Source organism: Fundulus heteroclitus, chromosome 20, assembly GCF_011125445.2.
Source record: "Fundulus heteroclitus isolate FHET01 chromosome 20, MU-UCD_Fhet_4.1, whole genome shotgun sequence".
Lineage (NCBI taxonomy): Eukaryota > Metazoa > Chordata > Actinopteri > Cyprinodontiformes > Fundulidae > Fundulus > Fundulus heteroclitus.
In genome coordinates, this window is record NC_046380.1 from 19,200,308 (window position 1) to 19,227,205 (window position 26,898).

At 38.5% G+C, this 26,898-nt stretch overlaps 1 protein-coding gene across 2 annotated transcripts; it reads right to left on the bottom strand.

The window, feature by feature from the left end:
• Positions 1-1,560: 1,560 nt before the first annotated feature.
• camkva (CaM kinase-like vesicle-associated a) lies at positions 1,561-26,462 on the bottom strand. 2 transcript variants are annotated; one of them, XM_036124563.1, is made up of 11 exons: positions 26,217-26,462; positions 8,711-8,851; positions 8,470-8,601; positions 6,865-6,939; positions 6,641-6,779; positions 6,347-6,467; positions 6,151-6,226; positions 5,929-6,065; positions 5,726-5,804; positions 4,936-5,023; positions 1,561-2,459 (listed from the first exon to the last, which is right to left on the bottom strand). In XM_036124563.1, the coding sequence occupies exons 2-11, from the start codon at positions 8,803-8,805 to the stop codon at positions 2,142-2,144; spliced, it is 1,260 nt and encodes a 419-aa protein (XP_035980456.1). In that variant the 5' UTR covers positions 8,806-8,851; positions 26,217-26,462; the 3' UTR covers positions 1,561-2,141. The 2 variants fall into 2 exon arrangements, with proteins under 2 accessions (XP_035980456.1, XP_035980457.1); XM_036124564.1 differs by having other exon boundaries at positions 8,711-8,882.
• Between the last annotated feature and the right edge of the window lie 436 nt (positions 26,463-26,898).

The following is a 26,898-nucleotide window of genomic DNA, read 5'->3' on the forward strand; positions in this document are numbered from 1 at the left end:
GGATTTGTAATGGAATATTCTGGATTTTTGCCACATGGTTTGGTTTTAAATGTATGAGCAACGAACAGCATCCTTTCTGTAAATAATTCTCTTGATTTCTTTATTTAGTGTAAACCTAGATTAGCATTCCCCAGTGGCAGAAAATAACAGCTAGTTCAAGTAGGGCAAAGAGCAAGGTGGACATCTACCATCATGCAACACTGCAATATTAAAAACTTCATAGTGATTTATCCAAACACTATTTTATGAACCTTTAAGCCACCATCACGTTTGCATTTGACAGTAATTTACTGAGAAACGAACGGTAATTTATCTTGCAAATGGAGGTGGGAGGTGGTGCGCCACCAATGATCTTCTTGTGGGAAATACCTACTGAGCAAGTAAACAACATTTACAGTCAGAGTCAGGCTCTGATTTTAAAAATAAATGATTTTTAAAAATAAATGATTGCCATCAATGGTGCATCACGACCTACCTACATTTCTATCGAAATAATCAAAATTTCTTCACTTGATCACAGCATTAAAAGGATGCTTACATTTCTGTCCTGTAATCAGACGCAGTTTCTCTAAAACTCTTTCCACAATATCCATTTTGTGGTTTTAATTATTCATCCTTACATACTGAGCTCCTTGTTGCCTTTTGTGCTTTTACGCTGTCAATCAAATGAGAACTGACATAGCAAAAACTGTAGTGATTTTCATTCTGTAAAGAATATGTGTAAGACCTATAAGATTCAACTTGATTTGAACGGATTTCTCTTACTGTGCTGAGAGCTGCACCTCAATCAGTGCAAGGACGACACCAGCAGAATATTTTCATTATTGGTATTTTCTCCACTTAAATCATTAATGTGGCAATGAGTTCTCTTAGCTGAAGTCTCTAAGATTTTATGTTCATCTGTGTGCATTTGTAACCATTATTTTGTTTCTGCATATAAATATGAGCCTGCAAGTATATCTCTTGAAGTCTCTAAATATCAGTAAAAGCTTACGTTTGAAATAAAGCAAAATTCTTCTGCTGTTTAGTGGCATCACACTTAATAATGAAAAAGACCTAATGTTGTGTGGTTTGAACATATTCAGAGAAATGTAACTCACAATAAACATTTGTACGCAATTATATGGTGCATTGGCTTTACAATAAAATATTTATTTAGTAATTACAGGTTACAACACAGCAACAGCGAAAACATCACATTACACAGAACATCCTAAATCATGTTTGTTTGCCTTTTGTTTATAATAAATGGATCGCTGAAAGAGGACAAAGTATAAGAATCATCCAAAGACCCAAAACAGAAGTTAATGAAACATTTAAGAATATTTTAGTTAATTGAAAAAGCCTTTTAAATCAAGTCTAGAAACATGACTGCAACAAATGATAAGGCACTTTAACTTAAAAATGTGCATGCTTGCTGGCTTAAAACTTTAAGTTGTAGCTATAGCACTAAATGTGTAGATATCTGGTCATTAAATTAACTCTTTCATTAAAAATTCCTATCATTATTATTTTTATTATTATCTACTGTATATGTTATAGTTCTAAAGTGTTATTTTCTTACATATATTCGCCTATCTTACAGTTCAGATTGTGCACTTTAAAAGGTGGTCACTTCATCAAATTTTGTCTTAAGAACACATTTCTCGTAAATATGCTCAAAAAGTATACATTTTTATTTATTTACTTTGAAAGTGATTGTAATGTCATCAAAGACCAAATATTTCAACTTATAATTTTAAGTTGCAAGACATAAACTCGACTTGTAAATGCTAAAGCTAAAAAGTAGCAATTTATTGTGACAAATACATGTATATACAATGAGGCTACAATGATTTAGTTCACTAAATTACACAATGAATTACCTGAATATTTTATACAGTTCTCAAGGAAGGAAACAATAAAAGAGCTCCGTTGCAACAATCTTTTTAAGAGACCTATACACAAAATAACGAAAGGAAGAAATGAAGGAAGGCGGAGAACACTAATAATCAACCAGTACAAAAGGCAAAAGATGAAAAGTTAGCAAACTGTGATTGTCAGACAGCACAGACACATACTCATGATGCCAGGGTGTTTTAGTTTTACATGTGCTTAATGACCCATATCTTATCACGGGTCCCGTTCCTATGTCGGTTGGCTTAGTCTCCTTTTCTTTGTGGCACCATTTGCGGAGCGTCCCCGTTGCACCGTGACTGCTGCTGCCGCTGCTCCTCCTCCTGCTGGGCCGCGGGCTGCAGGGGTTGTGCAGGGGTGGTTGCAGTCTGTGTGTCGGCCTTCTCTTTGAGGGCGGCTTTAATGGTGGCAGCCATGCTGATGCCGCCACCGGTTGGTGGAGCAGGATCACCTCCGGGTGTGTTGGTGTCAGCCGCTGCCCCAGCGCCAGCACCTGCAGCCCCCGAATCCGCCTGATCAGGCCCTCGAAGTCGTTTCATGAGGGTAGTCACCCTCACAGCTTTCTGTGAGCCAAACAAATGTTATTTCATAAAAGGTGATTAAAAATATCCAAGCACATAAAAGTCGAAGTCCGGAATGCATTCTTAAAACTCATTTGAATGAAGTCTGAAATTATAGCTTTTATAAAATAAGTCTCCAACATGATAATTGTATGAAGTGCCACAGCGAATAACTAGCTGCATATATCAAGTCTAATCTAAACACTGTAGGTGAGATATAAGTGGAAATTAATCTTATGGTCTAATACAGGTTAACAGAACTGCACCTTCTGGTAGTTATGCCTCGACCAAACTTAAAAAAAAAAAAAAATTGCTTTAACACAAATGTTGGTTTCGTGCTGCTTGGAAAGAAGTTGGGCAGTTTTACCCAAACATTGTGTCGCAAATTGCGACCCAGTTTGTTGGGTTAGAGAAGAGACTAGAAAGAGCCTTATCTTACTATAAAGCACTATTTTGAAAATCGCCCCACAACAGGCCCATAAAAGCAACATGGACAAGCAGGCTTAGAATCTGCATTCATGTGAAAAAATGGGACGCTTTATTTAATCTGCAGTTCTTTGTTAGGATGAGGACATTGGTGTCCGCATACTGATGTCTGATCGGATGGCTTTTTTCTGTCTCTGGAAGGAAATTATTTTATAACATGTAAAACAACAACAAAATCATCTGATTTTACACATCAAACAAAAGATATGAGCAAACAAGATTTTTTTTCTTGCTGAGGGAAGAATTAGGGCACTTTATGACCAAGTAGTAAGATGATAACCCCTTTAGCAGAAGTAACTCCAGGAATATTATTCTATTAGCCAGCACCAGTCTCTAACATCAGACTGAAGAAAGTTTGCTCCACTCCTCATTTTCAATTATGAGATGTTTGAGGGATTTATCACCGGTACGGCCTCTTTTAAGTCACCCCACAGCATTTATCTCCTGTGTTCAAGATCTGTGCTTTGACTTGGACCAGGACTTTTTGTCTTTTGTTTCTCTGCAAGTGATTGTTGGATTTTTTTGCTATGTTTTGGGTCATCGTTGTAATGTTGCATGGTCTAGTTGAGATTCTGCTTTTTTTTATTTTTTACACATGGTCTCACATTTTCCTTAATCACCTCCTGATTAACGGTAGAAGTCATGGTAATTGCTATGATGGTGAGCTGAACGGGTCGCCCTGCAACAATGCATCCATAAACGTTGCCATATCCACCTCCATGCTTCACAATAGTGAATGAAGCTCTTTTCCTAGTTGGCAATATTTTGCTTATGCCAAAGCTGTCCTGTGTTCGTGTGTACAAATAACTGATTGATTTTAAAATCATTGTTCCAGAAGTTCTGGGTTCTGTCTACATTCTCTATGTCAAATGTTAGCCTGGCCTCCATGTTGTTTTAGAGACTACCTCCCAGGATAGTTACACTTGTCCAGTTTCTTTCAGACTGTACTTGCATGCACTTTCATATCAACAGTAGGAATATGCTGCTGAGGCTTCCTTGATGACCCTTTAGAGATTTTAAAGATCCCCTTTATCATTTTGCAGTGTGTTCTTGGGGTGAACTTGTTTATATAAACAGACCTGGGCATCTGGGCACTTGTGGACCTTTATGTGACTCAGCTTCTTTCTGAAGATCTCAGACAGCTCTTGGTTTCTTCAAAATGCTCAGAGACAATCATTTACCCCTGATGTGGTACATCTGTATTAATTGTCAGCCATTTTAACTATGAGGAAACCTGGGTGTGTCCTTATTCGGTCTTCACTAGAAATTCTATTTGTTTAAATCCATTTTACACACTTAAAATATATTTCATTATTTATTTATACTTCTTGAATTTGAATATTGTTGAATTGCAAGTTAAATAGCCAGATGTGCAAAGATGTTAGCAAAACAAGCAGGGTGTTGTAGGATATCGTAATGTTTTCACATGACTGTATTTCTGCTTTAAATTCTGGCAACCATTCTTGTTATTTGCTTAGGTAATAAGGATTTTTATTTATTTATTCGAGTCTTAACTGAAGATGGATTTAGAAGAACAGAATTTAATTTATTGTATAAAATTTTATATGTTGAGTATGAATTTGTTTATCCAAACTTCATTGCTTGTCAGTAATTCTCTGTATTATTAGACTTTTCCTATATTTATTTCATGACAATTTAACCAAAGATAAAAGTCACATGTTTTTCCAAAAGATTACGTCTTCAGAAATCCAGGTACAGGGTTACTAATTTAAGCCCACTCTTTGGTAACCTTAATTTATTACTTTAACCCATGTTTTGTTATGAAAGCCTGAAAATAAAGTTCGGCCCAAACCAATAATCCAATCCTGTTGAATCAAATGAACCCAGATCTGGATCTGATCCTGTCTGATTCTGGACTGAGATAGCATAAGCATCCATATTCAGTTGTTTTAAGCCCATCAGCTTTTACAGCAACATGATACAGAAATGTGGTCTAGTGTGAATATTTATCATGTATTAAGAGACAGTATACCTTCCATTTTGCTTTGGCAAAGTTCTTTTCGATTTGGGCACAAACTCCATCTTTTATGTTCTTGTCTGAGGCCGCATTTCCAGAAATCCTAAAACACAAAACAAAAGAGTGACAGTCATTAACACACGCTGGACTTAAAAAGCCTAATAAGTCACATTGTTTTAGCTGAGACTTGTACAAACCCACCCACAAGCAAAGTCAAGAACCCAGTTAGGCACCTTTAAGAAGGAGCAGACTGATCTGGAGGTGTTTGCTGCACATTAAGAACAATGACATGTACGAGAACAACCTGACTTCCAAGATCCTGCAGCATTACAAACCGGCACTAGAGGGCGTCTGTGGAAAAGCATCACATGTGGAGTTGGTCAAAACAGTGGGCGAAAGGTCACAAGACACAGAGGATGCCTTGTATTATTTCAAAGCCCTCTCAGCGTGCGATGGAGTTTGATAGGGGTTCCACTGGGGGTGGAAACACAGTTCACTTCAGTCGACCGAGACAGACTGCTTTAAGCAAGGAATGTTTTATTGTGCCCCGTGCAGTTAAAAAGGGCCATGAGATCTTTGCCTAACACCTGCACATAGACATTGGACTCTTTATTTACTCATGTGTAATAACACCTCCTGCTCCAATCATGATGCGACCACCAATTAAGCCCCATGGAGCTCAATCTAAACCTCAAATCATTTTGATTGTCATCACTGACCTGCATGAGTACGAATTGGACATGTCCCTCTGGGTGCTTAACCTTTTATATTTAAGTAAGTGTATTTGACCTGTTTCCTTTCTTACCATTCGTGGGCTATAGCTTCCTGAGCAGTCAATCGCTGATCTTGGTCAACATCCATCAAAGAGGCCACCAAGGTTTTGGCTGTAAAACACATAAAAAAGAAGAAGAAAATTAGGCTTCTAGTTGAAATTGTTCACCAAAACGTATTGTTTTGAAATGTTACGCTCAGTGCAGAGGTTGATTACAACTTGTGAGTGTCTTTTACCAGAATCAGAAATATCATCCCAGTATGGAGAATCAAATTCGTAGTCCCCAGACAAAATCTTTAGAAAAAGGTTTTTGTCACGGCTGTCTGGGTCTTCTTCATCAGAGTCGTCATAGAAAGGAGGGTTCCCTGATAAACTATGGCGAAATAAAAACATGATTTTTAGGAACAAGTCAGAAAAATGAGTGTAATCTACTTGAAAGTACACCGTTTAGCACCTACAGTATGTACATGATGACACCGATGGCCCAGCAGTCCACAGGCCGTCCATATCTCTGCCTTCCAACCATTTCAGGAGCTACAATAACAACAAAGCCATTGGCTCATACTCACAGCATTGCTGAAAATGTCAAAAATCATGATGTGTTTTTATTTAAATTAGTGGTTTAAATTCAGATCAGATGTTTTCTTCACTCACCAAGGTATTCTGGAGTGCCACACGGGTCCTTAATGAGTCCATTTTCCAGTTTTGCCAGCTGAAAGTCGCTGATAACAATTTTGGAGTGCTTCAGACGATTAAAGTACACCAAGTTCTCCAGCTGTGTTGATGAAGATATATAGGGTTACAAGCAACAAAGGATTCAGTATAGCTTGGCGATCTTATTTTAATCAGTAAAGCTTGTTAGGATTTTCATCCAAATCAGAGCTAATTTAATTTGTCCTTTGGTGATATGCATCTTTTTATTCACTAGGTGTCAGTAGTGCACTCTACCTTGAGGTTTCTGTGGACAATTTTCAGAGAGTGCAGGTAAGCTACAGCCTCCAGCACCTGCCTCATAACGTTGCTGGTGTCCCTCTCTGAGTAGTAACCTTGATCCAAGATCCAATCAAAGACCTCCCTTCCTGTGGCGCTGATGAAAGGAAAGTTCTGTGTTAAAAATGTTCAATTATATGTGTTGTGTTGTTTGGTTATACAACATCCTCCAAGGTACTTACAGCTCCAGAAAAATAAAGTACTCTTTCTTGGTTTCAAATGCGTCAACCAGCTGGAGGATGTTGTGATGTTTTATCCTTAAAAAAAAAAACAGGAAAAGAGTTAGGGGCAGAGAACATGGAGGGATGTAAAGAAGTGACTTTCAGAATAACCAAAAAAAATAACCAGCTACATTTTACTGTTACTGTAACAAGCCAAGTAGATCAAATCATAGAATAATCTGCTGTTATCACTATCTAGCATAGCTATATTCATGTTATGACTGATTTTCATGCATTGTTCTTGATTCAGCCGCCGTACTATAAATGCATCTATCATGAGTGGACACCCGATACTCAATCCCATGTTTTTCTACAGAAAACATGCAACATTGCAAAGCAGCTTAATCTTAAACATGGTGGAGGGATATGGTCTTTCAAATTTAAAGATTCTCTGTTGGATTTATGTCTGCGCTTTGAATGGGCTCTTTGACACAAGAACTTGGTTTGATCTAAACCAGTCCATGTTGCTCAAGCTGTAAATTCAGCCTTATCCTCCTGCTGGGAGACGAACTTCCACCTTCTGCAGCTTATGACAGATGTTCTGCCAGTATCATCCGGTTTTAGCTTCATCCATCACTTAACTCCACCAGCTTTCTGGACTCTGGGAAAAGAGCATCTATTTGCACACGGATGCTGCGTGCCCTACACGGACTGTCACACATTAGACAGGACTAGTCATGGCTTTCTCATAACAAAGGCTGTGTTCTGGCCACTTCTGGATAACAACAAGTATTGGGGAATGCATGAGTATTTGTTGCCCTGTTGACTTATTCCCCACCTGAGCAGTGGATCTGCGTTCCCATGGGCCTCTAGGCTACTTCTCTGGTTAATGCAATGTTTTGAAGATGTACCATGTGTTTTTAATTTTTCAAGGTTGAGTTAAAAGTCTTAAATTGTTATTATTTTATCTAAGAGTGTCAAACCAAACAGGTCAGCATACATATGCACACCACACTTTTCAGATTTTTTTATTTTCATTTGTCAATATTTTTAAAACACAAAATAAATTTCCTTCTCACAATTATATACTTTTTTTGTCACAAAAAAAAAGCGGTGTAAGTGCCCAAGTGGCTGTGTAAAAGTCAAAAATCAAACATCAAGTTGGCTTCCAAACGACATTTTTTTCCTCCAAAACATTTACGTAAGAGCTAACAATGCATTAATGGGAACAATATTCAGCTGCAGCTTTTATTGTGTGAAATAATAAATATTTACTACAACATGTCTGTGAGATTGACAAATAAATTACAGAGCTTGCATAGTGATCACGTTATCTTATTCAGCAGTGTGAATAAATAAAATGTTTCTTTAGCTTGGCTTTTGGGGCAGAGCCAAGCTTTGTGTCATATACTTCTGATTGCCAATGGCTACATAATTCAATTTATCATTGTCTTTGTATCTGATTTAATAATAATAAAAAAGAAAGGAAATTTGGAAATTGACCTACAGAAAAGAAAATCATATTTTGATGTTATTGCTTGTATTTTACGAGACAATGTTTCACAGCACATCTGTATGCAAGGACAGAACTTCATTTTGGTTTGAATTTAAAACAATTTCACTTACATCTTTAAGATCATTATCTCGTTCTTTGCGGCTTTCCTCACTTTCCTTCCATCCTTTTTGTTAAACTTTTTACACGTGTACATTTTCAAGGTGTTTCTGTCCTTTGCGCGAAATATCTCACAAAACTCCTCCCTGCAAAACAATAAAAATAAATAAATAAATAAAAGGGGTGGGGGAGGTTAAAAATCATCCCGGGATCTCAACAAACTTGTGAGAATTTACAGCTGAAACATGTACTCACGACTTAACAACTTGTCCGAGGTCATATTTGTCAGTCACCTCCGTGGGACTGTTGTAATCCTTCTTCTCCCCGAGTGTGAGACAACCAAACGGCATGGCAGCTTGTGCCCTTCAGCCAAGGAGAGTCCTGCCACAGCGCGACCTGTCAGCAAGGAGCAACACCTCAAGATTTCCTAACAGAAAAGGTCTCATTTCAGCAAACGTCTGCACAGAAAGGCCCGCAGCAATCTGCAGCTATATTTTGTTCACGAATATTGGGAAACAATGCAAGCAGTGAATGCACAACGATGTACTTAACACGAAATGAGCACAGTAAATTACTGCACGTACTGAGCGTAGGGAGCAGTTTGTGTTTGTAATTGTTATTATTTTTAGTCATACGCCTGAGAATGCTGCAGGTGAATGTAATTGGGTATGTAAGAACTAACAATTTCACGTTCCAGCTGAGGCTACACAACATAATGATGACTTATTTCTATAATGTAGCTTTCTGCAGTGAGCTCGGGCTTGTTTCTCTCAGGTTCTGCGGTGAGTCAATGCCGTACTGCAGCAGCAGCAGCAGCCGCCGCAACATTCATCTGTCTCTTTAACAGTAAATAAACTGAGACTGAAATCAAGGTATAACTTTTGCTGATTTGTTGTTGTTTTTTTTTTCTGATTAACATTTTATTGAATTTTCATTGCAACATAATCCATTCTCTGTACAAGCGATATCCACTGGCAGTCACACGGGTACAGTGATGGAGCAATGGAGAACAAACACTGAACAATAGAAATAATAGGAAAAGGGGGATCTAGGAGAAAAATAAGAAAGTGAAATAAAGAAATAAATTGGGGTGGGGGAATGCGGACAGTTTTCACATACATTAATATATTTTGTAGCACTTTTATCTGTGCGGGGCCTACTACATAGCCCACTCGTTACTGTCAAATCCAACTCCATTGGTGCTTTGTGCCTCCCTCATCGCGACTCTTAATTTGGCCCTTCGCAGTCATATTTATAAATTGCACACCAGAACTCTTGGACTTCGGGGCATTTCCATAACATATGGATCAATGTGCCTATCTCTTTTTTTTTTTTTTCCAGTGTCCTGTCTAGCAATGTGGCAATAAGAATTGATGTCTTAATGCCAAATAGAGCTCGACAGATTTTGCTTTCACAAGTGGAGCAAACAGCTTTCGCCATAATGCTCTGCATGATTTGTGCATGTAAATAGCTTTATTGTGATTCCTGCAGGGACAATTTCAAATTATATGGACACTACAATGGGAAAGTAGGAGAGTAAAGGAAGAACAAGAAGAGGAAAAAAAAGAAAGAGAAGAGGTGAAAGAAAGAAGAACTAAAAGGGAGAGAATGATAAAACGTCCTCTGTCTGCTCCATCACCTGGAAAGAGACGCAAAAAGAACAGCACAACCAACAGACATAAAGCAACAGATACAATCGAGTAACACCTTGATACCATTGCTAAATCATATGTATTATTATTTAAGCTGACATGTGTAAAGTGATACCTGAAAAAAGAAAGTGAAAGAAAATAAATAAATAAACTATAGGCTTTCTGTATATAAGTGAACATTTAATACCTGGGACCCAGCACCTGTGGGAGTTTGTGAGAGTGCACTAGTTTAGGTGAAAATTTATCCAGAATGAAATAGCTTGATAGTGGTTGTGGAGAACCAAAGACCCACCTTCCCTGAGCACAGAGGCAGGAGTCAGGGGACCCATAATCCCAGACTCCCAAAGGGGCCCCCAAAGCAGTGCGCCCGAGAGGGGCCACCACAGGAAATCTGCAACCCCCCCCCCCCCCCCCCCCCAAGGAAAGAGGAGAGACGACCCCGAGGAAATCCCCCAGCCACCGCAATGCCGACGCCCCCAAGAGCCGCGGGGACGAGCCCGTGGGCTCTGCCGGCAGCCAGCCGCGCTGAAGTGGTCCTGGCCATGGGCCCTGGGGGCCAGAGGCCCCAGGGGCGCCCTGCGATGCCGCCGCCGGGAATGGGCCGGTGCCCACCCGGTGACCCACCCCAAACCCGAGGACCGTCAATGCGTCAGAGGGCCAAGGCACCCGCCAACGCAGCGGAGGAGGGCAATGTGCCTTCAATGTGCCTATCTCAGTCTGAAATTGTATTCTAAGCACATTGAAGGAATTATATAAGTCTCTAAAAACTAAAATTCCCTCTTTGGACCCACAGTTTCAAGAGAATTGGGGATTTATCGATACAAAGTTTGGGATTAAGCCACATGGAGGCTTCTGTATGGAGGTATGGATTAAAGTTTATTGCTCATTAGGTTTTTTTTTTTTTTATATTTATGAAAGATTCATGCAAAGTGAAAATGGTGTCATACTTCATGCCCTTTGGGGATTTTACAATTTTGTAGCAAGGTTGTCCAACAAACAGTAGAATCATTAAATTTTTACACTTAGAGCTTTCTCTAAAACTATTGTAAGCAAAAGTGTACTTGTTGTGTTTATTCTTAGTAGTTAAGACTGAAATTATTCAATCACCCAGCAGATTTAGATTTAAAATTATTTTCAACACAATTGTTTTGATTACAAATGCAGGAGTCTCTCTTAACGTAAAACAATATAAAAGAAGTATCAATTTAGAGAAAATTGGCACGCCGCAAATTCTCAATAACCATACGTAAAATCTTTATTGACATTAGAACCATCAAACCCTTCTTGAACAACGTTTTGCACTTTTCGACTGCAGTTTTGACAATTACAATAATTCATCCTATTATTTACAGTCAGAAGAAACGTGTTAGTAAAATTTAAAAGGCAACCTTAAACCTTGATCTGCCAGGGGTAGGAATCACTTAACTGTATCGATTACAATGATGTTGATGTTTATGTATGTAAAAATGTAAAATAAGTTCTAAAAAAGTAGTACTAAACATTCAATGAAATCTAAGATTCTGACACGCTGTTTCTGCCTTTTCTCATTCAGTATTTGTTTAAAAATCTGAAAAAAATTACTAAATCAAAGCACAGGAAATGTTCAAAATCAACATTAGCCAGGACCAAATGCCATCGTCTATATGGCCTCCCTTGTATAGTAACTGCTCTCTTCCTGTGAAATGGACCGGCTTGTTTGAGGAAATTACTGCACACAATCCCCCCCTCCCCCAAATATTAACAACTCATGTCCCTCAGTGGTATCTCATATTTTTAAATCCCAGAGCAGCAAAATTCACAAATCACAGCTGACATATACACTTCTCTTGACAATAAAAAGTGTGTTAAATCAAAATCTGTTAAACTCCACACTTAGAACAGTCTAAAACTGGATAAGCGGTGTTGGAAGGTAAAAAATCTATTTTAGCATAAATGCTGTGGATACACATGCCTGCCATCAAAACCCCAGTTCCATGTAAAGAAAAGCCTGTGGTTGGTTACTTGGCTGTTTCTATGCCAAGCCATAAGCAGAACACCTTGGCCTTTAAACTGTAGTCCAAATGTTCATCCTGAGTTTCATCAGACCCCAACACACTTGTCTTGTACAAGGAGATTTTAGCCAGAAATGGACATTTCCTTTATAAGTAAAGTCTTCTGTCTTGAAACCTTCTTGGTACAGAAGACATGTGAAAAATACAGGTGACAGTTACATGACTGTCACCAATATTTGCAGATAATATGGGGCAATAGGAACACTACGAAAACAAGGCCTTTGCTCAAAATTGACAAAAAGGCAATGCAGTAATTGGTCAGGGAAGGGACTGACAGGTTTAGTGTGATGTTGTATAAATATAACACATGGGAATTTGTGAACCATTTCCTTTACTGATACCTTTATATAACAACATAATTTTGATCCTTTTTAAACTTTTACAAACTATGCCTTTAGCAACAAAATGTAAATGAGCACACGTTATTAAAATCCTAGCTAGACAGCTTCACCCTATTCTAGTTTTATTAGTTTCATAATGATTGATGGTCAATGTTAGCTCAAGCAGACTCAATGCTGAAGCTGAATTTAAAATTGTTTAAACAAACTATTATTTCGGGGGTACACACACTTATGCAACTAGGTATTTGAACTTTTTTTTGTCTGGTCAGACCTTGATAATCTCCCTTTTTTCTTGTAGTTCTCTTGAATTTAAATTCAAATTATGACTTTTACACTGATAAACAACATTAAGTCAGAGTGACTGAAGTTGCTGCAGTTGCAATGTAAAAATATTATCAAGCTCCACAGCTATAAACATTGCTACTCACATAGAAAGCTTATATGGAAAAATCGCTCATCTTTTGGCAGGCCTTGCAATAAACATGGAAGCTTGTGCAGAAGAGTGGGAGTACAGAGATGATTCTGACTGTCTGCAGCCTCAGTCAAGACAAGAGTCAGATATTTCTCACAGTTATTGTGTCCAGAAGCTTTAAACAAAGAAACTAGAACAGGAACGTGACCTAAAAATACTAAACTGAAGGCTTAGGAAAGCACACCGTAAGAGACAACACCACGAGGCAAAGGGTACAACCTTCCTTTACTGTAAACTTAAATTGTGTAGATGTTGTCTTTCTATACAATTTCTTTTCAGACTTGTGAAGAAAATACAAATTATCACTTTAGGTCTTTATTATAATAAACCTTGTTCAGTGATAGACAAATCAACACATATCTAATTTTATTATATTTTACACAGATGTTTTGTTCATTGTGCTGCCCCTAGTGAGGGCAGAATTTATATCTTAAACAAATAACAACATCCGTCCACCCATTATCTATACTTTGTTTGCAGGGTCGCTGGTGACTATCTCCAGCGGTCACTGTGTGAGCGGCGGGGTAAACTCTGGACAGGTTGTCAATTCACCACAGAGCAACAAAGAGACACACAGGACAAACAATCATGCGCTCACATTTAAGGCCAGTTTAGAGAGACCATTTAACCTGACAGTCATGTTTTTGGGCTGCGGAAAGAAGGAAGCTGGAGTATCCAGAGCAAGCATAGAGAACAAGCAAGCCCCATGCAGAAAGATCCCAGGCTGGGATTTGAACCTAGGATCTTTGTGCTGCAAGACAGGAGTGCTACCAACTATGCCACTCATAATTTTATTTAAATGTGAACTCTTGGTGCCTTTATTTTGTTGACTTAAATTTTATAAACAGCTAATTTACAGCTAGAAAAGCAGGGATGAAATAAAAAAGGTGAGCTACTGTGTACGTCTACACAACTCTAGTAACTCTCAATAGACTTGGGACATTTTAAGGGAACTTTATTTTATTAACCTTAGAACTGATATCCTCTTTGCATTAGACGGTTATTTACTTTGCAGACTGTACTGAAAAACCGAGGGAGGAATTAATTAAGCAGTGCAGTCTCCCTCATGTTTTGCAACTGTTTTACATTTACACAGTTAGTTTGCTTTGTGACAACTGGATTCCCAGAGCAGATTGCACCAAACACGCGTAGACGCAAACATTTCCATCAATTCCGGCACCTGAGTTTGAGTTGCAACTATGTTTGTGTTATTTCTCTCGAGCCACAAAAGCAACATCAGCCGATTTGATGAAGTGATCAAAGAGATTGATAAAAATATTTTACTTTTTTGCTAATTATTTTAACCAACAACAGAGCTAATGACAAATACATTACTCAAGATTTTAACAAAAACATCTGAGTAGTGTAGCAACAACTAAATGAAGCTTCTGAAGTGGAGTGATGCATCCTTCTAAGTGACTAATTGCAAGACAACAAGCTATGCTTGAAGTTGGGGACGTATCAGATTCTTAAGTCATTACACAGAGTCAACAAAACTATACATGCAACATTACCTCCTTTACATTTCCCTTAATAATATAAAGGGGTCTTTGGATTTATCTACTACAAGTAGGATATATACTGCAGACTTCTTGGCAGAGTTTCACCCTTTAAAAGTCTTAATTATCCCCTTTTCTACAATATCTGTTCATACAATTCAAACTCCTTTGATAATAACAAGGTTGCTGTCAGCCAGAAGGACTTATGAACTGCTAATACAGGTTTGACATACCTGAACTTTGCAGATATGACGGAGAAAGTATCTTTAAAGTGCTTGGACATTGCAGGTAAAACTGTTGGGTTATGTCTTAAGCTGTTTGTGTCCATTTAACCAGTACTCACAGAATGCATACCTTGTGTATCCGCATACGCTCTGCTGCCCATCTTTTGCTGACACTAAGTATGCGTGCATGTGGTAAAAGTAAAGTTTAGGCATTTATTTTGGGATTTAAAGCCACCATGAAGGTTAACTCAAAGTCTTTCTGCACCCTGGTTATTTTACATAATAAAAAGTAAAAACATGCCCCATTCTTGCACTTACTCTAATCATGTTTATTCCCAGTTAGGGGTCAACTCGGAGTAGCCCGAGGGATTATGTCTCTTCTATTCCATTAGTTTTCCTTTCTTAAATCCATCCTAGACAATGGCGTTCGCTCAGGGCTAGTTTTTATTCCAGAAGCATGCACAAATCGTAGTGGGCTGAGAACCACTAACACAAAGAGGCCATCTCTCATTGCAGAGCTCTACCTCTAACATTTTTATTCTTTAGTTAAGCATCTGCTTATTCAAACCGCAGGACATTTCAAGACAGCCCGTTTTTTTGTCCTAAAGCAGGGAACTCTGAATTCTGCAGTAGGCTGCAGAATAAACAGACTATACTGTCTTGCTTTCAGAAAAAAATGTTTTATGTTTGTCAAAATACTCATTACTCACTAAAGGAGAGCTATGAAAAAAGGATGAAAGGATGAAAAAAACTGACAGATAATTTTTTTTTACACAAAAAGCTATAAAAAAAGAAAACGGGTTGATGTCCAACTGTGGTCTTGAAAAACAACTTTCATATCATGCGTAATGGGCCTCCTTGGTAAATTTGAGCTGCTTCTGTTTTTTTTTTTTTTTGATTCTCCATATCACCCAAAATACTGCCTCAGAGACAAACAATAGTCCAAACAGCAAGCAGAATTAAAGGCCAGCGCTGCTGTGAGACCATTTATTGCAATCATCAGACGCACTGTGAATCACAGCTCCTCACACCTTTCCCCGGAAGTTTGACTCAGTCAGTGGCACTGCGCAGCAAAACACCACACGGCACAAAAAAGTCAGGCAGGATTTTCTGAACATTTAGTCTTTTTTCTTCATGAAAGCAATTTTCAAGATTAAAGGCTGTTCAACATAAAAGGATACAAAAGCAACCGAGTGCTGCTGAATCAGAGCTATTTTATCTTTAGCTTTTCAGAGATCTGAGTGATGAAGTCTTCTTTAATGGGGCCATGCTTGCTGCTTCAAATTAATACTGGTGCAAAGATTATCACTGAGATAATTTAAATGTGGACGCTAATTGGGGTTAATGAAAACAGTAGCACTGTTCTATTTAATTTGCAGATTACACTGTTTTGGCTACTTTCAGGAATTCAGTAGGTATACTAAAAAAATTCCCTATTTTTTCTGGGTTTTTAACAAAATTATTCAGCTAATGCAGTAGTCTTTTTGCATTACAGCATTTGAGAAAAAAAAAAAAAAAAAAAAAACTAAAATTTAAATTGGGATCATAAAAGTAAAATAAATAAATATCCCGGAGTCCCACAATGGTAAGGCATGTTCTCAACATCTTTTCTTCCTTTTGTTTTACATTAGCTATAGTAAGAGTTATAGTTATTACCAGTAATGACGACTTTCGGAGCGAGAAGCTGTAATGCTTCATTAGTTAGGTCAAAACATACATTTCAAAACATTATATGAATAATAAAAAATATTTACTGATTTAAATGTAATGTTCTGCATATCAGTATAGAACTGAAGAAAGGCTACTTCATAAAAACATTGTTTTCCCCTTACAGATGAGATAGCAGTGGAAGCACGCGGATCTTTGCGTCATGCAGTTCGAAGGGAGGCGCCTCTGTCAGTCCACCCCAGGGCAGCTGTGGCTACTAACATAACTCACCATCATCAGGGTGTGAATGACTGATTGTAGTGTAAAGCGCTTTGGGTTGACGGACTTGATAAAGTGCTATATAAGTACAAGACATTTACATTTAAGAATAGGCTTAAAACGTTCCTTTTTGACAATGCTTATGGTTAGGGTGTCTTAGGTTACCCTGAGCTATCTCTATAGTTATGCTGCTATATGCTTAGGCAGCTGGAAGACATCAGGGCCTATTTCTGTCACTCTGCTGAGTTCTACTGTTCTCCAATTTGCATTGTTTGTCACTATTTCAACTTTTAACTTTTTGTTCTTTTTTCTTTTCACAGTAGGTACACATGGTTTGGTGTTCTGTTAGCTGTAACATCATCCAGGGAAGACAGATAATCTGCTATTATATCTACCATATAGTGTAGAAAGGATTCCTGGATCAATGTGTGCTTCTGTGCTTTTGTGTCTCTGCTCTGTCTTCTCTAAGCCCCAGTTGGTCGAGGCAGATGACCGTTTACACTGAGCCCGGTTCTGCTGGAGGTTTTTCCTTACCATTAAAGGGGAGTTTTTCTTCCCACTGTCACTTCATGCTTGCTCAGAATGAGGGATTGCTGCAAAGCCATCAACAATGCAGACGACTCTCCCCTGTGGCTCTACGTTCTTTCAGGAGGAGTGAATGCTGCTTGACTTGATGCAATACAAACTGCTGGGTTTCCTTAGATAGGAAACTTTTCGACCAATCTGTCTGATTTGATTGAATTTGACTTTGGAAAGTTCCTTGAGATGACATGTGCTGTGAATTGGCGCCATATATAATAACATTTTATTGAACTGAATTGAACTGAATCTGATATTTAAATAATGATTAATACCAAAAAGACACATTTAGTAAAAAGGAAATGCAGTCTTCTAACTTTTCACATTTTCTTTGCAGAAAGTCTATTAAACCTTAGATCTCTTTCCTTCCATCGTCGTGCACTACTTTGTGTTGGACTACCTCATAAAATCCAAACAAAACACACTGAAGTTTGCACACTAGAGTAAAAAGGTTCACGGGGTAGGCTACGCAAACCTTTGAAAATCATGTCAACCAGAGATTGACATGCGCTAACAATGCTTCAATTTGCATCACCACTTTTTGTTTGCTTGTTTTCTTCATGTCTGAAGTGTAACATTTCCTTAGAACTTTGTTGTTATATTTTATGATCATTCTGTTGTTTCCGATACTAAATAGTTTTAAACATCTTGACATAAACAACAGTAGCTGGTAGAAAGCATTTAAAGATGAATCAGGAGAGAGTTTTTATGAAGCAGATGGATCGGCGTATGACTCCCTTTTTAATGGACTAACTGAGGCCCATCTCCAGCAGCGTAGAGGCACATTATGCTTCTCTCTAAACATAAGCTTGCTGGATATTTTCAGGTTGAAGATGGGCTTTAAAACAGCCTCCACATCAGCTGACAACATATCATCACCCAGTAAGTATACAGGAAAAAACATGTATGTCAAGGCCATGATCCTTAATCATGGCAATATCATATCAAGTGTATAAAGATATATCTGCTTTACAAAAAAAAAAAAGAACAATGGTAATTCTTTTGAAAGAATAAAAACAGACTTCATTTATATCTCTTTAGGTATCTCTAAGTCTTTTAGAGAACCTCTGCTCCCTATTTCACGCTGCCTTTCCTGGGGTTCAGTGAATAAAAACGTTTTTATTCAAATTGACTCCTTTATCTCCTCTGTTCATAAATTCTGTATTTTTGTTTTCTTTGATAATGATTAACTTTTATCTGAGACACCAAACACATCTGTTCAAACAGGTGTAAAATCTTTTCCCCACAATATAACTCATGCTTCTTAAGGAGTAAAAAGTCATTAGGTAGGATTTACATACAAACAGCAGCTTGTTGGCTACGTTCTCTCGGCACTTAACATAAGCCTTGTGAGACACATTATGGAGTCAACGTCCAATCAACCTGTTTAAATATTTTTATTACATACATTTTTTTGTATTGTTTTTCATTTCTTGTTTTATTTATTTTTTAATTGCTTATTTATTTTTCATCTAGTCAGCCTTTGTAATCAAACAGCATTGCTTGCACGTTGATTTGATGGTAGCTCACAGTGGGCCCTGACTGGACCCTTATGTCCATTAGTGATGCAGTGCGACTGCTCCTGTTTGAGAGCCACAAAGGTGTTGGAAAATTCATCATAACACATCTTCATGGCCTATTGGCTATCTATTGACATGCACAGGGGTTACAGTAAGAAACAGTGATAATGTAGATATTTTGTTGATAACCTTAGATGAAAATCAATGGGGTTATTGTTTATTAAACAATGATAATTAGTCATCTTCAACATATTTAGTTTATAGAAATATAATTTATCACAAGTTCTGCTACTAATTTAAGATTATGAGGTATGTCTCATCCATCCATCCATCCATCCATCCATCCATCCATCCATCCATCCATCCATCCATCCATCCATCCATCCATCCATCCATCCATCCATGATGGAAACAAGAAGGCCTCCACATACTTTTCAACAATAATGCATTTTTTAACCTTACAGTAATATACAGGTGGGTTGCATACAAAATGACAATAAAGTTTGTCTAAGTCTGAGTAAAACCCCGTTTGATAGTTTTAAGGTGTGGTGAACGTCTGGCAGGCATTTTCTTATTATGGGAAATTTAATGAAAAAATGAAATGAAAAGATTAATGTCTAAAAGAGGGCTGTATCTATTTAATGCCTTTTTACTTAAGAACAGCTCATCTTAGCTATTTCCATTAGAAAATGGCTGGGAAGTAAAAACTATACCCTATGCAAGTTTGCCTTCTAAAAATACACAGTATGCTTTTTATGCTGCTATTTTGGTATGAGTTGTTGGTCAAAGCTACACGAGACAGTGGAAGCAGGCCAGACCTGCAGATTTGGCAACAGCCTAGGCTCTTCAAAGGAAACTGCGTGGTGACATGGGGGCAGATGGTAGTGATGATGTTTGAGCCAAATTTTATAGGCTCTAATGCCTTATTTAAATGTCTTGCTTGTTAGTGATGCATGGGAAAAATCTCTCTCTCTATATATATGCATTTCTGATTTTACATGGGGGAGTGTGACTGATAACTTCAGCCGAATGGAAACTCAGTCAAGAAAAATGACCTATTAATCAAAGATGTACACGTTTGGGAGATTAAGAAACCTGACGATTTAGGAGGAGCGTGTGATCTCCACAGAGAAAGGCCTTCTTGCTAGAATGCGACAGCTTCTAACCCCCAAGGCACCATTATCAAGCACATGTCAGAAATGAACAAAAGCAAATTAATAATATCTGCCTTTTAAAGCCAAACACCCAGAGATGTGGAGAAAATGTTGATCAGCATGAATCACCCTCCCTTTGTGCCTGTTTTTACTTCTGCATTGACTCCACCATTCATCTCTTTCTCAAGCATCACTGGCTCATCTGACCAGCTTCTTCTGATGTTGTTTTGTTGCCATGGTTTCCAAGTGCTACAGTATGCACCAAGGTACTGTCTGTGCAGAACAGCTTGGTGCGTTCTCACTGCCGTCACTGGCAAAGACTGCTGCCACTTTATGTGGCTGGTACAGAGCTGGAATTCAAACCGGAGTCTAAAACTGGACAGGATATGATCCAAACTAATGTCATGGCAGATTTATACCACGTTAAACTGATATCAGTCGAAAAATCTTCATCTGATCTGTGACTTGCCACTGATAAGTAAATGATGACTGAAGTACGACAAAACTTGGGTCTCAGTTCAGTGGAAAGCAAATTACATAACAAAGGTCACAGCTGTATTATAATCAGCTTTTTAAACACTCTCTTCAATGAGGAAGCTTTCAGTTTCTCATAACAGGTCATTACCAATTCAGAAGAAAAGGTAAAACGGACACCAGTGAGGAAATATGACAGCGTGTGGCATTAGGGGGGGGCAAAGTAACCTTACATTAGCAGGATTGCAAACAAAATGCTGTTCACTGTAGAACTGTAAAAGAGGAGGATTTAAATACAGATAACATAGATTGAAGTGAACTCCCACCCTTGTTGTTTGTGTTATTACACGCAAGCTAGTTTTAGCACTGCAGCACAATCAGCTGCAACAAGAAGGTTAAAAAGGTAAGAGTTTTAAATTGTCATCATTCATTTCTTACTATGGGACTTGATTTCTGTGCCTTTAATTAACATTTAGACCCGCTACTTTTAAAAACAGCAGCTAAAATCATTGCAGCACCTGTCTCCTGATTTATTTATTTTTTTATCTTTCTCTTCAAACTGGTGAGACCCCAGAGGTTGGAAATTAGGAAATCCTACTTTTAAAGGGGGTTGCTCAGATCAAAATTATTACAGACCCAAAATAAACTTGCCACATTTCTCCAAAATCCTCTTCTAATGACACTTCTAATGTTCTTAACCAGGTCCAGTCTAGCTTTAGGTCTGGACACAGGGGCATCACTGCCGCATTCGAAATACTCAGTTATGTCATCTGTGGCATTGACAACAAAGAGTACACTGCAGCTGTATTTATTGGTCTGGCAAAGGCTTTTTACTCTGTGGACCGCAGTATACCGCTGACCAGACTAAAATACATAGGACTCTCAAAGATGCCTCTGGACAAAACAAACATTCTGCTCTGATTTGCCTATAATCTGGTAGGGTGGATGGAGGGTCTTCTCTCTGATCCTCTACCACTAACCAAATGCATCACCCAAGAAAGTTTCTGGGTCCTACACTGTTTAATATCTATATTTATATTCATGACATTGCCAATGCGGCAGATAGTTCCCCCGTACATCTATACGCTCATGACACAGTTATCTATACTTCCAATACTTTGACACCAATTGGAATTGGTCTTATTACAGAGTTTCCACTAGATCTATTTTGCCCATTTAACACTCACCACTGCCATCTCTACTTCTTGTTGAACTCGCCTTCTCTTCATTCTCGTTGGCAAATCCACTGTTATTTGTTAATTTATAAAACCCTCATTTGGTGAAACCCCATTGTATCTGCAGTCACTTCTTAACTTTCACAGATTATGCCACAGTCTACACTCTAGTCGTCTTATCCCCAAAGTCTGCACCTCGTTTAGTAGCACTTTCCAGTTTTTGGCTGCAGTTAACTGGAATCATCTATAACAGACCCTAAAACTCAGTACATTCATTCCAATCTCCACCATCAAAGACCCTTGCAATCAATAGTAAGCCACTGATTTGCTTTGTTATTTGAATGTAAATATTTTTTATTTCACTTGTTGTTTCTCTCATGCTTTTTCGTGTTTTTATATGTAGCTGCATCTCTCCTAGGTTATCATTTCAAATTAGAATTTGTTCTCAACTGACCTACCTGGTTAAACAAAAACCTAAAAACATGTAATTACAGTTTGCATGCAGCAACCAACTAGGTAGATAATTATTGCACTGGGTGTTGAGTAGTTTTAAATGCTTTTGTTAGTAAGGAAGTTGCTTTGATATCGTCTATGAAAGCCATCATAATAAAGGTTTCTACAGTAGAGTGATTAACATTGTTCCATTGTGTGGGAAAGTTTGTAAAGCAAAAGCATCATTGCATAGCTTGTGGCATTCTTACAAAGAACCATCTACTAGTAGTCATGTTATGTATTTGTGATCCCTGCCTACGCTATGGTGTACACGTTGTCTTCCTGGACTTCTTATGTTGCATCTCCCACAGTATCTTAGAAATCTTGAGGCTCATTATTATTATTATTTTACATTTAAAATATTTTGCATTTATGGTTCACAAGTACCTAGAGCCTGGCTTTAGATATAGGTGAACTAAACCACTGAGGCATAAACCCTGGACAGGTCGCGAGTTTATCACAGAGACACGCAGGACACACAACCATGTGCAGACACAAACTCATACCTAAAGGTAATTTAGAGAGACCAATTAACCTAACGGTCATGTTTTTGGACTGTGGTAGGAACCAGGAGTTCCTTGAGAGAACTCATGCATCCGCAGGGAGAACATGAAAACTCCTTGCAAAAATTCCCCTAGGCCAGGATTTGAACCCACGACCTGTAATGTTAACAGCTTTTGCTGTAATTCTCTCCTGCGGACTGTTTACTGCTCTAGCAACTATCCCCTGATTACCTGTACCTGTGACTGCTCTAATTACTGGCACTGCCACACCTGTATGGATCACTATATATACCTGGCTCCTCCAGTGTGTAGGCACCAGATTCTTGAAATCCTTTGTGTAAGTAGACCTTCCGGCATTCCTAGATTGCCTTCCTGCGAGTGACTCAGATCGTTTGTTGAACTGCTCCCTGTTTGTCTCGCCCCTGTCGGACTCTCATGTTGGTTTTCAGGTTCTGGACATTGACCTGTGTTTGTTACCTTACTCAGCCTCTCTGCCTAGCCCTCCTGTACCTCAGCCTCTGATTACTATGTGGATCAAGACCCTGAACCAGACTCTGGGTGAAGTATGTTGGATTTCCCCTTTGTTACCTCTACCTGCCTCATGATTGGGACCCAGCTTCTGTGTGTGAAGGACTGACTAAGATCCTCCTGGAACCACTGGTTGGATTCTGTGCAACTCTCTGGATACAGGAAAGGTTGGTGGCTTTAATACAGCAACTAAACCACATTCTCCCTTACAGTGGTGCCTGAATCCATTGCAGAAGTTTCCTACACCAGCTACACCCGTTGTTTAAATAAATCTGCTCTTTGGCTGAATTACCGGGTCCAATTCACAATTCATTACAGGATCTTCTTGCTGCAAGGCTAAAAGCTTTTCTAGAGAACTGACAAAAGTAGGGATTTGAAACCATAAAAATAACATTTTAAATCTTTATTTCTTTTGCTACTGTACTCTAATATTTTTTTTTTGCTTCTTGTGTCTGGGATAAGACTGACTACTTTTTAACATCAAGCAGAGCCATCCATTCATCCATCCATCCATTGTCTACTGTGTGGGGGTGTGTGGGGAGGGGAGGAATAAAAATATCCATATTTAAGAGACTGCTAAGAAGGCAGTGTACATCCTGGACAGGTCGCCAGTCCATCAGTTAAGCAGAACCAGGCTTAGTATAATGTATGTTATTAACTGCTGTACACTAAACACCAGTGTTCAACAAAATAAACTCAGAAGTAACTATAGTCTCAAATTATTTCCGACAGTAATCTTATCAAAACCTTTACAGCAAGAGCTGTTTTTATAATAAACAACGTGAAGTGGCTGAAAATATCCTGTCAGAGAATATAAGATAAGATGTTTTTATTTGTCATTATACAAACAAGGTACATACAACGAAATTTCGTAGATCAGACGGAGGGTTAGCCGAGCGCGTTGTCACTAACGGCCGACCTAACCAGCTTGTCTTTTTGTCTTTCAGGAAACTCACTAAAATATCAAGCGAGGTCACACAATATAAAAGAGATATTAGTGATATTAGTGATGCGGATGGCTGACAGGTTTTAGATCTTTAGAATGAATTCCATTTTTTAAGTTTATCCATCCTCCTTGCAGACCTGTTGCCCTTTCCCATCTCCATAACCTATCATCTGTGATGTTATTAAAAATGTCCTTAGGAATGGGTCATTTTCTGACTTGTTTGTAAACATGTGTGACCTAATATCCTAAAGTGTCCAGTAAGCAGTTATCAGTTCAGCACTAGACCTTAGTGTATGCTTGTATAGCTAAGATTTCTGTCAACTTTTATGCAACTAATTTGTATTCCGTTTTTTTTTTTTCGTATTGCATCACCAGTACAACAAAATATACTATATTGTAGAGTTGTCCCATAAAAGCAGACTTTAGTATGTGTATTAAAAAAGAAATCAAAAAAAAAAATATGTATATTAATGCTGAAACATAGTTGAACTGTACTAAGGATGAGTTTGATTAAAAGTATTCTTTGGTATGTCAAAACTTTATTGCCTTATGGGTGACATATTCAAACGTGTCCCTGAAAAATATCCTTATTTACAAAATTAGTAACCTGACTCTCACCAGTTGGATTTCGTTCTGCAGAGCTCCACATATCCACCTGGGATTGCTCCACTGGAGACGTATTTCAGAAGGCGGGGCCTTATCAAAAATCCTTGCATATGATTGGATAAACCACTAGTCCGTCATCTTTACTGACGTGCGGCTTCGACCACTCACATTGAAACAAACATTGAAATAGAAACCATCGTTTGCACTAACAAAAGCCTTCAAATTTTTCATCGCCTATGGGGTGGGGAATGCACGTTCGGCTTAGCTCTTCTACTACGTCAGGTCAGCGACAGGACCCGGTAAATACCTCTTGCTGCGTTAAACTTTTTTACTCCATCACGATACACTGAAATGGGGGACATTTACGTGGGAAAGCTTTTGCCGGGTCACCGCTTGCTTTTTCGCTGTGAGCCCCCATTGTTGTCTGAATCCGAAACAGTTGCTCCTCTGATACATCACATCTACAGAAATCCCACCCGGCGATCCTGATTGGCTCGTCCATTTTGTGTGGTATTGATATCCCTCCCAATGGCAGCAATTCCAGATGGATGTGTTGACGCCGTGTTAGACTCGGTGGAACTACATCCATCTGGCGAGAGTCAGGTTGATGAATTAGGACTGGAATGAGATTTACCTGAACTTGAAGTGAGCCCCAATTCTAACTCTGCTTCGGGCCCCGAATAACAACGAGCCGGCTATGTCACTAATTATGTCACTACGTCTCTTAAATCATACTCAACAGATGATCTCTGATCCACATCGTTTCTTTTATAGTCCTGCCTTTTGCAGTAGATTACTCAGATGCAGAATCTCAGGACAGTGTATTTCCACTTTTTTACACAAGGACACATTGATATCCTTACAGGTAACAGAGCTCTGTGTCTACCTGCATTCCAGGAAAAAATGAATAAAAAAAAATAAAAACAACTCTGCGCCAGTGTTTTTCCCTCTTAAGGGAAATAGTATTCTGACATGTCCACTCACTCTCACAGCCTTCTTCGAGAGTGCATGAAGAGACGGTTTAAGAGTCTTTTTAAATAAGTGGGGAAAACTGCTTCACTGTGAAACGATGACAAGTGATGACAGGAAGACAAGGACACGGCGTGACTGTGAGTGTGTTAAACTCATGAAGCTTTGCAAGTGTAAGAGCTCAAAGCGCACTTTCAAGTCTGCATGAACTACTGGTTTCGAGTTTAACAGAGTTATTGAGCAAGCTAATCTTACCACCAATAATAATAATAATAATAATAATAATAATAATAATAATAATAATAATAATAATAATAATAATAATAATAATAATAGTAGTATAGTAAAGAGATGGATTCACAAATACCCTGCAGCTGAAAATTGGCAGATAAAAATATTCGAGTTTACCTGCTCAGACTGCGTGGACCTTTCACCTTGTGCTCAAACATATTATTGCTAAAGTTTTATAAACAAAACACGTACGCTATCCTCATAAGGCTCGATCAAATCCTATTCCTAAACAAATTATTCACTAACAGTATACTACAAAAAAAAAAACAACATTTCTCACTTCCTTTTAATGTAAAAGTTGCTTTTTGTTTGTTTTTTTAGAGCTCATATGACCGAAAAATCTAAATGTTCTCACTTACCTTGAGTGAAGTGGACTGGTTCCAATCAGCGATCCTGCGGCGCGTCTGATCAGATTAGGCTTTTTTTTTTCTTCTTAATTCTTGTTACGCCTTCACTTTTGTTTGATCCTCGCTGATGTTACATGCGGCGTGCAGTCGGGCAAATGTTAAGATCCTCTAGCATTTCCAACAAGTCAGCTTATTCACGGGAGTATTACGCGAGCGTGTGATGGTGAGAGCGGGGCTATGATGATGCAGGGGAGGAGGAGTTGTGTGCGCGACGCACGCTGCACCGCTTTAATGTTTGATTGCGCGGATACAGCATTGCATCAAATCTCCAACATCATTTTTTTGTTGCCAATTTGGTGATGTCAAAATTGAACAAAACACCTCTTTTTTTTTAGCCCAGTATCTCTTTTATAACTTACACAAGACAACGTGCCTGTAATCTATTTGACAGATTGCAGGGAATTTAGGAGCCTAAGTTTTAACCAATTTATTACATTATTAAATCAAAAATAAAAGCTCATAGGCGTCCAACTGCAACTTCATTTATGCAAACGCAGAGCAGATCACAGACAGCATAATGAAGCAGCACTGGCACAACGCCAGTGGCCGTTTCTTCCCTACAGAAGCTATAATAAAGTGGTTTTGGAGAAACAACCAAACCAGAGGCTAAATCCTCCAGTCACGTTAACAACCA

Bases quoted from the DNA above. Each gene is read 5' to 3' on its own strand.
- camkva (XM_036124563.1), bottom strand. From the start codon at position 8,805: ATGCCGTTTGGTTGTCTCACACTCGGGGAGAAGAAGGATTACAACAGT. The intron at 8,602-8,710 runs GTGAGTACATGT...ATTGTTTTGCAG, and splicing joins CTCGGACAAGTTGTTAAGTC to GGAGGAGTTTTGTGAGATAT. The intron at 6,940-8,469 runs GTAAGTGAAATT...TTTTTTTTTAAG, and splicing joins GAGATAATGATCTTAAAGAT to GATAAAACATCACAACATCC.